At 43.6% G+C, this 12,605-nt stretch overlaps 1 protein-coding gene across 3 annotated transcripts in view; it reads left to right on the top strand.

Annotated features, from left to right (window-relative positions):
* ATXN3 (ataxin 3) overlaps positions 1 to 12,605 on the top strand; it is a 35,410-nt gene that overhangs the window by 11,669 nt on the left and 11,136 nt on the right. For all 3 annotated transcript variants that reach the window (XM_004584334.4, XM_058655164.1, XM_058655163.1), the window contains exons 4-9: positions 2,514 to 2,599; positions 3,011 to 3,077; positions 6,526 to 6,613; positions 9,609 to 9,741; positions 10,045 to 10,211; positions 11,755 to 11,851. In XM_004584334.4, the coding sequence (XP_004584391.2) occupies positions 2,514 to 2,599; positions 3,011 to 3,077; positions 6,526 to 6,613; positions 9,609 to 9,741; positions 10,045 to 10,211; positions 11,755 to 11,851 (638 nt within the window). The remainder of the gene's footprint in view (positions 1 to 2,513; positions 2,600 to 3,010; positions 3,078 to 6,525; positions 6,614 to 9,608; positions 9,742 to 10,044; positions 10,212 to 11,754; positions 11,852 to 12,605) is intronic.

Genomic DNA, 12,605 nt, shown 5'->3' on the forward strand with positions numbered 1-12,605 from the left:
TTTTAAAAATCACTTGCTGGGAGAGATTATTTAATTTGCATCCACTATTAATAGCCTTAAATCACAGTAGTAAGTCACAGTGTTTTATACTTATATGTCTTGGTTAACTTGAGAAGCTGCAATACCTTGCTGCCTTCCAGTTGAGTCACAGTTGAATCTCTCTGTGATGGTCTATGGGTTGTGACTTGTTTTTACACATATAGCATTTTTCTACTCTGCGATACGTGTATGTGTCCCTTGATGATAGGACTCATTCTTAGAAAGGCGTCATTCGGCAGAGTCCTCGGGGTGCGGCCATCCAGGGTGTGCTTCCACGGACCTGGCTCTTGTCATTCACTTCACAGCTAGGCTGCATGCTGAATGTATACAGCACGTAACCCGCTGCTCTTAGGGCTCTTAGGGCTGGCAAATCCGAAGAGTATGCCATGCTTGACACCTGGTTGGCACATGGCATTGCACAGTGCTTTCTGGTGCTGTTTGGTATGTTCTAAAATACACGAAGGACTGCATCTTAAAACCCTAACCCCTGACAGTCATTCATCCCATGGTCGTGCTGTGCCTGTGGCCGTGGTGGGGGGTGCCACTGGATTCTCTGTGTTGGTACCTGTACAGTGCTAGTTACAGGTGTCACGTGCAGTGTCTGGGCAGCTCTGAGGACACGCAGTGGTGGAGGTGTTGGCGACACCGTGACCTTAGGATGGCTACATGTAACATGACGATTACACGTGCCCTGAGGTTCTTTCAGGACCTGCTTCTGTGAATGTCCTGATTTATCTTGAGCTTGTCCTGGACTCCTCGGGCACCAGCATCTCCACCCAGGGCCTCCTGGTGCTCCTGTGACCAGGTCGTGGCTGTCACAGGGCCAGGGTCAGAGGCCACAGCTGGCCCAGCACTTGCCACTTCCTGTTTGTGCTGCACAGGTTGGTGTGGGAGCCCACACTGGCCTATTACGCTGCATTTTCCACTTGCTGTTGTGTTGGCTGCCTTAGAGGGAAGTAAAGCTACGGGCATTTTCCTTTTTCCTAGAGAATTCAAAATAATTGGGCGTGCCTTTTGTTTTCTATATATTGAAACTGATGGCCTTAGAAGTCTGAAGTCTAATGATTGAAATCCCAGATAGATACCAAAGGGTGCTCTTTAATAGACATAGTAGTGACATTGCAGAGAAGGAGTTAATGTAACTTTTAAAAGCAGTAAACTTGGCAGCCATATTATCAGATGTAAGTTATGAATGACTTTTTTTCCAAAGATTTATTTGTTTTTATCAGAAAGGCAGGCTTACAGAGGAGAGGCAAAGATCTTCCATCCATTGATTCACTCTCCAAGTGGCCACAACAGCTGGGGCTGAATTGATCTGAAGCAAAGAGCCAGGAGCCTCCTGTAGGTCTCCCATGTGGGTGCAGGGTCCCAAAGCTTTGGCCATCCTCTGCTGTTTTCCCAGACCACAAGCAGGGAGCTGGATGGGAAGTGGAGCAGCCGGGATACAAACTAGTATCTCTATGGAGTGCTGGCACTTGCAGGATTAGCCAATTGAACCATTGCTCTGGGGCTCTATGAACAACTTTTATGAATATCCTCTGTGGCTTGGAGTTTATATATTTTTAGGTCATTTCATCTAGAAATTGTTGTGGTTCTCTAGAACATCTCAAAAACCTGATGTAAAAGTGACTTTTAGGGCCCCAATGCGACAACCTAGTGACCAAATCTTCGTTTTGCGAGTGCTAGGGTCACATGTGGACAACAGCTCGTGCCCCAGCTGTTCCACATCCCATCCAGCTCTCTTTGTGGCCTGGGAAAGCAGTGAAGAATGGCCCAAAGCCTTGGGATCCTGAACCCATGTGGAAGACCTGGAAGAATCTTCTGGCTCCTGGTTTCAGTTCAGCTCAGCTCAGCTGTGGCCACTGCAGCTGTTTGGGGAGTGAACCAGTGAATGGAGGATCTTCTCTGTCCTTCCTCTGCATAAAATCTGATCTATCTTTCTGATAAGTAAATAAATAAATTTTTAATATGGATATGTGTTATGGACTCAGGTAGCTGTATAGTTAACACTGTTTAATAATCAGAGCCTTCGTGGGGCCAGGATTGTGGGACCACAGGTTAAGCTGCCACCTGTGGTGCTGGCATTCCATATGGGTGCCGGTATGTCTGCTTTCATTCCCATGCAGCTCCCTGTTGTCAGTGTGCCTGGGAAAACGTCAGGGAACAGCCTGAATGCTTGGGTCCTGTCATTCAGCAAGCCCAGATGGAGTTCCAGGCACCTGGGTTCAGTCTGGCCTAACCCAGCCTATTGTGGCCATTTAAAGAGTAAGCCAGCTGGAAGAAGATCTCTTTTTTTCTCATTCTCTCTCCTGTTTCTTTCTGACAGCCTTTCAAATAAATAAATTCTATAAAAATAATATAGCCTTCTAGAAACATATAAAAAATACAGTGGTTTGGTCGACTTATCTGGCTACATTCCTTAAATTTGGAAGAATAGTTCTGCTCATGAAAAGTTGCTATTTTTTTTTTAACAGGTTATAAGCAATGCCTTGAAAGTTTGGGGTTTGGAACTAATCCTGTTCAACAGTCCAGAATATCAGAGGCTCAGAATCGATCCTATGTAAGATTATTTTGTTTTTGTTTCTTTTCCTACATTTGGCTTTTAAAATTACATTTTTTTTTTCACGAACATCATATTGTGGGTACTTCTCATGTTCCTTGTTGCATACTCTCCAACTTTGCCATTGTACCTTTGAAGTCCCTGAGCAGCTGCCCATCGCTGGGTCCTCCTGACCCCCTCTCTGGCAGCGCAGAGCTGGTACCGGGGGTCACATTAGGCAGGTTGCCTTGGTGCCACATTTCTAAGCTGCTGTATGCGTGCTTATGGAATTGTTTTGTTTTTCAAAGTCATCGATGCTTAACTCTAAATGCAATCCTAAGTTATCAGGAATTTTATATGATACTAATAGACAAAATAAATGTGTATAAGCTGTTAATGTTTCAGCTTAATACCATATTTTTTGTTTTTCAGAAATGAAAGATCATTTATATGCAATTATAAAGAACACTGGTTTACTGTTAGAAAATTAGGAAAACAGGTAACAGTTTTCTTCCTTTTATCTTTCTTCTTTATTCTATATTCCATTTGTAATAGAAGGAATTAGTGTGTTTAAAATTGGGAAACTAAAAAAAAATTGGGAAACTTATCAGTAATATATGTGTAAGGTGTGGTTTCAATCTTAACAGAAATTTCCAGATTTAGAAGGTAGCAGCAAATTCTCTTACAGCTTTTTGTGTGATAAACTATATACAATTCAGGTATATATTTGGAGAAATTCTATATTTAACATAAAATAGATTTGGGAAATCCCAAACCCTATAGAGTTATACTCTAAGTTCAAAATAAAAAATTTTAACTAGGAAAAAAAAAAAAGCTAAAATAGATATCATTACCTTTAAGTAGGATTTTATGTGATTTCCTCTGAGTTATTACATTTTCAAATTTATATTTGACATTGTACTGTCTTAAAGTCTTTAGCAGGGTCAGGTGTGAATGAAAACATTCAGCCATGCTGATAGATATACATTGATATAGCAAGATCGCTGATGGAATTCTAACATGTCATGTCATAAGTATATGTACACAAAATAATTTCTGGTTTTAAAAAATGGACCAAGTCTTGACCAAACTTTTTTTTCTAGTAAAATTATTTAAAATTCTTTTGTTAGAATGTTGCATCTTTGAAAGAGGGTTATGGGGAATGTAGCTATTATAATGGTTATGAATAAATTCTTGGACATGGCATTGCCTGGATGAATCTCAAACCTAGCTGAAAGAAAGCAGCAGCCAGATCCAAATGCTTCATACTCTGTGTTGTCATTTCTGTAAAAGGCTAGACAGGTGCGGGATCATGTGTGGTAGCAAAGTATGTGGGCCAGCAGTTGCCAGAGGAGGCAGTCGGCAGAGCCACAGAGGGAAGGCCGGCCAGCAGGAGGCGCGCACAGTGATGGCTCCACAGCTATGTACAGTTGTTCAGCCCCTTGAGCTACAGATGTGAACTGTGCAGGGTGTTTGCAAGTTGGTTGTATGTATCAAGCGGTTTTAAAAAGCAAAGAGAATTTTAAAAGGTAAGTGTAGTCAACAGAGAGTGCATTGAATCATTTAAATCCATAAGAGATGATTCAAGACAAATGGCCTACTGTGAACCTTCTAAGTCTGCCAGCAGGAAGCAGATTTGTCCCACATGTTTATGCGTTAGGGTTCCTCTGAGGTGCTCAGAGCCATCCAGGAGTTGTGGTACAGGGGATCAAGGTGGGCACTTTGTGAATGGGTGCTAACACTCAGGGGAACCCAGGCAGGGCACTGCCCTGGGGTGTTAGCGTCGGGATCCTAGTTACTCCTCAAAGGAAATGATGAGCCAATGTTCTTTTTCTATCTAATTGCTAGCTGTTTAGGATCTGAAGACTTAGATGTCAAAATTTCCTTTGTGTTGAGTTATAGTTAAACTTACATTATTATTTTAGAAGATTTTTTTATTTTCTAAGCATAACTTGTTACATCTTTGACAAACATAGAAGACATCAAATTTTAGTTTATTGTCTGTGGTTATCATAGATGTTTTTGCTTAAAATTGGCCTTTTTCACCATACTCTCATCGGATATTCCTGTGTAACCAAAGAGATTGGTGGAAAAAGTACTCTCTTGCTTGTCACAATGAAGCCCAAGTTGTTGAAGTGACATTGTCATGACCATAGCTTTGGAAACTTGCTGGGTTCTGTGGTTTGAATTAGGATTCCTGTGATCTGGCTTCTGGGTCGTGATCAGGGAATGCCAGCCCGTGGGCAGTAGTAGGTCAGCAAAATTATTTGTTCAGGCCCTGCCAAGGCAAATACACGCAAGACTCAACATGCGCTAAATCTGAAGCAGCTGGTTTTTTAGTTGATTGCTTGCTGTGGTCCAGGAGTACTGTTACAAGTATCCAGTGGCCATTGGCAGAAAACAGGTTCCCCACCCTGGTAAATGATGTGGATTATTTGTGACAGAGGGTTAACAATTTTCATAAAGTGAATTGGTGACTATATATTTGCTTCTGGGAGTGCCTTTCTCAAAACTGGAGTGTTTGAGACAAAATGGTATTTGGGACAAAGTAGTGGGAAAACTTTGCATTTTTCTCATTTTTCTTCCATAGCAGTGGGATTAATAGTTATATGGATTGCTACTGGGAAAAAGACTAATTATTGCCATCAGTAAGGACACATCATGCATCGGTCCCAGTTATAGTGACTCCTCTTAGGAGGGTTTTTTTTTCCTGTTTACTTTTTCTTTTTAAAATTATTTAAAAGGAAAAGAAAGAAGCAAAGCAAAAAAAAGAATTTAAAAAGAAAAACTAGGGGTCAGTGTGGTGACCTAATTCGCCACCTGCAGCCCCAGAAGCCCCTATGGGTGTTGATTAGAGTCCCAGCTGCTCCATTTCCATCCAGCTTCCTGCTGATGGCCTGGGAAAACAGTGGAGGAGGGCTCAAGGCTTTGGGGGCCCTGCACCCGCGTGGGAGACCTGGAAGAAGCTCCTGGCTTCAGGCCATCCCACCTCTGGCCTTTTTTAGCCACTTGGGGAAGTTCTCTATCTCTGTAACTCTGGCTTTTAAGTCAAATAAAATGAATCTTTTTAGAAAGTACGAGTTTGGATCCACTCCCCAAGTGGCTGGGCCAGGCTTTGGCTAGGCACCTGGAACTCAATGTGGTTCTCCCACGTGGACGGCAGGGACTCATCCTGTCTGCAGGTGCATTGACCAGAGGCTGGATTTGAAAGCAGTTGTGAGCTGAGCCCAGAGTTCTGATATGGAACCTGCATGGTCCAAAGGGACCTTAGCCTTACAGCAGCACAGTGCCCACCCCCACTTAGACTTTCTTCAATTTACGGTAGTGTGAAAGCTGTGCATGTTAGTAGAAACAGTATGTTAAATTGGGATCTTTTTTTTTTTCAAGTGAGCAGTATGCGGACAATTCTTTGTGGTGCCAGACAGTGGCAGCAAGCTGTTTCTCGCAGTCAGCTACACGGTCATGAGGGTAGACCCTGGCACCTCTTGTGCTGGATCACTGGGCTGTGGTTATGATAGCCTCTCAGGCCAAGGCTGTTAGCCGCATTTTCAGCTTAGGATTTCAACGTAGAAAAGAGTTGGCTTGTTGGGACATAGCGGCTTCTGAAGTTGAGGTGTGTCTGTACCATTAGCTTTTAATTTTACTACTTTTTAGATGAGTTCAGTTATGACTTAAAACTTTTAAGAAATACTTGTTAGTAATAAGTCTGCAACACTATTTCAGGTTTTTTTTTTTTTAGAGATGTGTTTATTAAAATGCACAGCAAGGAGCGCCTACTTTGACTTCTTTGAAGTCACATGACATTGTTCAGTTATTCTTCGTCTGAGTTCAGTGTATTCCCACTAGTTGGACAGCTTTGCCGGATCCGCTGTGCTGTGTTCTGCCATGTGAAACTTTCTTCCTCATTACCTGTGATGTACACTAAACTGGTTGATTTTCTTTTCCAGTGGTTTAACTTGAATTCCCTCTTGACGGGTCCAGAATTAATATCTGATACATACCTTGCACTTTTCTTGGCTCAATTACAACAGGAAGGTAAACAAAGACTGAAAACTATGTGATGGTGTTTTTTGAAATAGCTGAATGAAATAAGCTCGTTGGTTGTGAGTGTAACAGTGTTGTGCTGGCTGTGACCGTGAATCGATGCTTGTGTTTTAGGTGTGAGCTGCGGCTCGGGCTTTGGATGAAACGGTTCAGTTAGAGTTCTGACACCTGGTGCTTCTGTTTGTAGTGCTCCACACACAACTGGGGGTTGGAGGGAGGAGGGGAGAAAGAACTCATTGATTCACTGGTTTACTTCCCAGATGGTTGCAATGGCCAGGCCTGGACCAATCTAAAGTCAGGATCTAGAATTGCATCCGGGTTTCCCAGATGGTTACAGAAGCCCAAACACTTGGGCAGTCTTCCACTGCTTTCCCCAGGCACGTTTGCAGGGAACTAGATAAGAAGTGGAGCAGTGGGGATCTAGTTGGTGCCCCTATGAGGAGTCAGCATTGCAGGCTAAAGCTTAACCCACTGCACCACAGGGCCAGCCCCTAGGATAGTTTTTGAAGGCTTGTTTTCTCATTTAACAAGGTATTGCAAGCTTGTCTTGTGCATTCCATGCCCTGGGTTTGAACTCATTTCCAAGGGAGATCTGGTTCCTTTCAGGTAGAATTTAGCGATGGTGCTCTGCGCACTGGACTGCCGCGTTGGTTCTGTGTAGTGGCCCTCCATTCCTGTGGATTTCACTGACCATGGAGGGAGGATCTTAAAAATGTATCTGTACAGAACATAGATTTGTTCCTTTATTATTACTCCTTATATGATACAGTATAATAACTACATAGTATGGGATTACTTCAAAAGTTCATGGAAAGTAGAATTAAACAGGACCTGCAGAGTGGCCTAGTGGGTAGTCCTTGCCTTGCATGCACCGGGATCCCATACGTGCACCGGTTCATATCCTGGTGGCTCTGCTTTCCCATCCAGCTCCCTGCTTGTGACCTGGGAGATCAGTTGAGGATGGCCCAAAGCCTTGGGACCCTGCACCTGTGTGGGAGACCCAGAAAAGGCTCCTGGTTCCTGGCTTCAGATCAGCTCAGCTCCGGGTGCTTGGGGAGTGAATTGCTGAGCCAAAGCACACCCTGGGATCCTACCTTTATTTTTTAAAGCAACTTTTTTTCTTTGTAAGATTTATTTATTTTTACTGGAAGGTAAGATACACAGAGAGGAGGAGAAACAGAGGAAGATCCTCTATCCGATGGTTCATTCCCTAAATGGCTGCAGCAACCAGGGCTGAGCTGATCCAAAGCCAGGAGCCAGGAGCCAGGAGCTTCTTTTGGGTCTCCCATGTGGGTGCAGGGTCCCAAGGCTTTGGCTGTCCTCGACTGCTTTCCCAGGCTACAAGCACGGAGCTGAATGAGAAGCAGGGCTGCTGGGATTAGATCCAGTGCCCATATGGGATTCTGGTGCATGCAAGGTGAGGACTTTAGCCACTAGGCTACAGTGCTGGGCCCAATCCTCCCTTTTTGAAACACAGTCTGCATTTGTCTTCTTTCAGATTCTTTTTGTGGCTTTTAATCTTCACAGTTTCTTAAAAGTGATCCAAGGTTTCGTTTTGAATATGTGTCATCCCATTATTTTAAATGTCCTCTTTAAATCAGATTTTATATGCCAATAATTGCCAAGCTTTTATCTTTGGCCTGCACAGCTCCCCAGATGCCAGACTCCTAGTGCAGACATTCCTGGGAAATGTTCCTGAGTTAGAATTTCAACTTCTAGCTTCGACATCTCCACTTGAAGTGCAGAAAGCATTTCAAACTGAACTTGGATGTAAAAGACTGCCTTTTTTCCTCCCCTCATTCTGTCGCTCAGACTTCCTGTCTCAGCACTGGTTCATAAGTTACTGAGAAAGCTGCTAAGAGTGCTTGTATAGAGTTGATGCTTGTCCCCCCTCTCTTTGGAGCCCTCAGTGGCTCCCAGCACATGCGGAGTAAAATCCAAAGTCGAGTAAAGCCCACCATCCTGACTCGGCCACGTAAACAAGGCAGAGAATCTACGCCTCAAGGAAGTGTTAAGGTCTGGGAACAGCTGTAGTGGCAGCAAACATGTTAAGCCCTCTGACCTCTGAATATATTTACCCTTGAAATAACTGTTCAATTGTTTGGAGTCCTTTTGATCTTTGTTTCATTATCTACTAATGCTTCCACAGGATATCCCATTGTAAGTTGCAAAGTTTCAGAAAAATGACTGCGGAGAAAATCCAAGTTGGTGGAACTGACTTAGGCTTGGTCCACGCTCCCTTGGTTTTGTGTAGAATGTCCACCTGGGAAAATCCTTTATTTCCAGGATGGTGTTCATAAAAAATTATGCAAGATGCCTGTAATTCTTTGGGAACTCCAGTGACACTTGTGGCATCTTGAGTAGATTGGGGGTGCAGGCGTCCAGTCTTGTTTTTAGTTATGTGCCTGTCTGTCTCTCAGGGCACGGCAGCTATTCCCACAGGTGACTCATTTTATCCTTGTTGCCCATTATTAAAAACATGATTGTATCCCAACTCTCGGTACCTATGAGGAAGTTACCAACTGAAGGTAACAATTAAAGACGCCAAAAACATATGGGTGAAGTGATTGACAGAAACTGGGCATCTGGGTAAGTAGAAGGTTGTGATTAAACCAGGTGCTCTGGCCCCAGATCCCTTGCCCTGCCTGACCTGCTCTTGCCTGCCTCTGTCCCGGGAGCGAGTCTCCGGGCTGGCCCACCACTGTGTTTGTCAGACCCATGGCAGACATGGCTTCCTTTGTTTCTCCTGGTCACCTGTGAGATGGCTCGTTCAGTCATCTCATCAGATGGGGAAAGGCAGGCTTAGAGACTCGGGTGTCACCTCAGTCACCCTGCTGGTATGGGTTGGTATTTGAACAGAGGTGGTTCTGACTCATCAGCTCTTTTTCTTTTTCTACTATACTGTGCTGCGTTATTCTGCCGCTCTGGGGGCTCTAAACCCAGTTTTGACTTTCTCCTCAGCTATTCACTTTTGCCTCCCTTTTAGGTTATTCTATATTTGTTGTTAAGGGTGATCTGCCAGACTGTGAAGCTGACCAACTCTTACAGATGATCAGGGTCCAACAGATGCACAGACCAAAACTTATTGGAGAAGAATTAGCACAACTGAAAGACCAGAGGTAAAAATGAAGCCTGCAGTACAGAGTATAAGATGTTACTGCATTTTCATTACAAGACTTAAGCCCCGTGTTCCTATTGAATGGGTGTGGCTCTCGTAGACTGTAATGCTTTAGTGATGTGTGTTGAACCCAGCTGAAGTAATTAAATGTATTCACTTAGACTGACATTTCTACACCCTCTTTATATAACTAGACCTTGTTTGTTGGTTTTGACTTGCCATAAGATCTTTGGTTTGTAGATGCCTCTCTGTTATGTCTGAAATAGAGTGGTTTGCAGTTACCATGAGTGCTTTTGTTCTTTAGAGTCCATAAAACAGACCTGGAACGAGTCTTAGCAGCAGATGATGGGTCAGGAATGTTAGACGAAGATGAGGAGGATTTGCAGAGGGCTCTGGCACTAAGTCGCCAGGAAATTGACATGGAAGATGAAGAGGCAGATCTTCGCAGGGCTATTCAGCTCAGTATGCAAGGTATAGACATTCTGATATACGCTTAACTCATTGTTGAAGGATTGATTCAGCTTCTCCCTAGTTTTCCTGAAAGTTAACGTTCTGTTCGCACAAGTTCTTGGACAATTATTGCAGAAGCAATAGCTATATGCAGTCAGCTTTACTTTAGACTTTTTGAAACATTTATCACTTTTTACAACCTGTTTTGTCATAGAACTATATTACTTATAGTTAACTGATACAGTTATATTTTTCCTTCTGCTTATTTTAGTTGGCTAAACTACCATGCTAACATAACATTAAATTGAAGCTCATCTTTGGGGGTCAGTTGATGCTTCTCCCAGCCAGCTATTTCAGAAGCATTTATCATTGTGTTGTATGTTATAAATGTATGTGACATAATAGGAGGGCCTGTTCAAAGAACAGTAGTTGATTTGAAAAAATCCAACGCAAACTGACTCTGCTAAGGCCACTCTGGGGGGCTGGCTTTCTGCTGCTGATCGAGCATACCATTGCCTCAGAGGAGAGTGAAGAAGTTTACCTAAAGCTAGTTTTACTTGAAATGTTTTGTTTTTATCTAATTCTCATGAATTTGCTTCTACTCTTTCTTTCTTTTTTTCTTTTAATATTAGGTGAAAGGAAGAGTGTCAAAGACAGAAAAATATCTTTGGTTTCTTGTTTCACTTGCCAAATGACCACAATGGCCAGCTCTGGCACAGTCAAAGCCGGGAATTCCGTCTAGGTCTCCCATATGGGTGGTAGGGGCCCAAGCACTTGGGCCTCTCCCGATGCCTTCCCGGGCAAGTTAGCAGAGAGCTGTCAGTAGCGAAGCAGCTGGAACTTGAACCAGAACTACAGTGTGGGGTGCTAGTACAGGTTAACTCACAGGGCCACAGTGTCAGCCCCAGATTTGCTTCCCCTTCAATCAATTGAATTGCTCAAATGTTTACATAAAATTATAATTCCATGAATGCAGAGACTGTTTAGCCGGAATATCTCGTGGCACAGGGCCACCTGAGTGTGCTGTGTGCTGTGTACTCTGCTAGATTAGGCCCTGCGGGAGAGGAACCAGCTTATTTCAGGTGTTGTTGTGTATTTTCGTCTTAACAGCTTTATTTCCCAATTTGTGCATGCAAATGTACAATTATCATATGTGGACCTAGCAGTATTTAAGCTGTGGTGGTGCCCAGATGTTTAGAGGCAGAAGAGTATGGAGAGTGGGTTCTCTTACTTTTTCCCTTGGAGTTGCTTTGAGCAATTCCATGAGCTTGAAGGCGGAGCTTCATTTCTAGTAAGACAAGGAGAGCACACAAGGATGGCACTAATGCGTTCTCAGCCTGGGTTGGCTGCTGCGCTTGGGTTCTCGTAGCTGCTTGCAGCACAGCTGGGTGACCGCTTTGGTTGCAGTGGTGTAACGTTCAACTTGGACTGCCTGCATCAGATTTTCCCTGCGCTGTTAGAGCCTTTTTAAACGTATGGAACAGTAGTGTGATAAGCGTAAATGTATCACATTCCTTGAATTGGTATTGAAAACCATTTTTGTTCTGTTTTATTTTGTGTTCAGGCAGTTCCAGAAATATGTCTCAAGATAGTCCACAGACTTCAAGTACAAATCTTACTTCAGAAGAACTGCGGAAGAGAAGAGAAGCCTACTTTGAAAAGTAAAGTAGTTGGTACAAATTAAAATTTCACGTTAAACATTTTTGGCTATTTTGTCTGTTTGCAAATGACTGCTGAACAGTTGAATGTATATTTGGAAGATTTGCAGCATCATGCAGTGTAGATTTACGGGGAAACATTGTCTCAAATCTGTGTAAGTTTTTAAGAAATGGAGCAAAGCAAACCTTGGGAGATTTCATTTACCAAAAGGAAAACGGAATTGGAGCAGGATCAGAACAATGCCTAGTGTCTCTCGGCTGCGTGACCAGCCCTGCAGAATCCTGTTGGCTGTGGTGGCAACGCTCTCATCCTGCATACGAAAGCTCACTGCCAGGCTAGGAACTGCCATGCTCATTGCCGCGTCGTGGGTGGGTCCTCCTGCCCATCCGCACCAGTGACACGGAGGCGACCGTAGCGCTGAGTCATCAGTGCCGCGAGGCCCATGTTGTTCCCAGCTCTAGATGTGCTTGCCAACCGGAATTTTCATCCTTCCTTTCTAGTTGTTCACAAATGCTCTTTTCTTTTTCCAAAGGAAAACAAAACTCCACCTTCAAGATAGTAATGATCTCTAATAGATGCGTAGATCGTGTGACCCCAGGGGTCAGAGAAGGCCGCTCGCTGGCTGCATCCGGTCTGTTACTGAGTGTTTCCTCAGTGTCAAGGTGCATGTACTTCTGCTCTTCGGTGTGTCTGTAATTGAGCAGTGTCTTAGAACCATCGTTGGCAGAATTCTAGCAATACCAGTTTACATTTGGT

This window comes from Ochotona princeps, chromosome 26 (assembly GCF_030435755.1).
Source record: "Ochotona princeps isolate mOchPri1 chromosome 26, mOchPri1.hap1, whole genome shotgun sequence".
NCBI lineage: Eukaryota > Metazoa > Chordata > Mammalia > Lagomorpha > Ochotonidae > Ochotona > Ochotona princeps.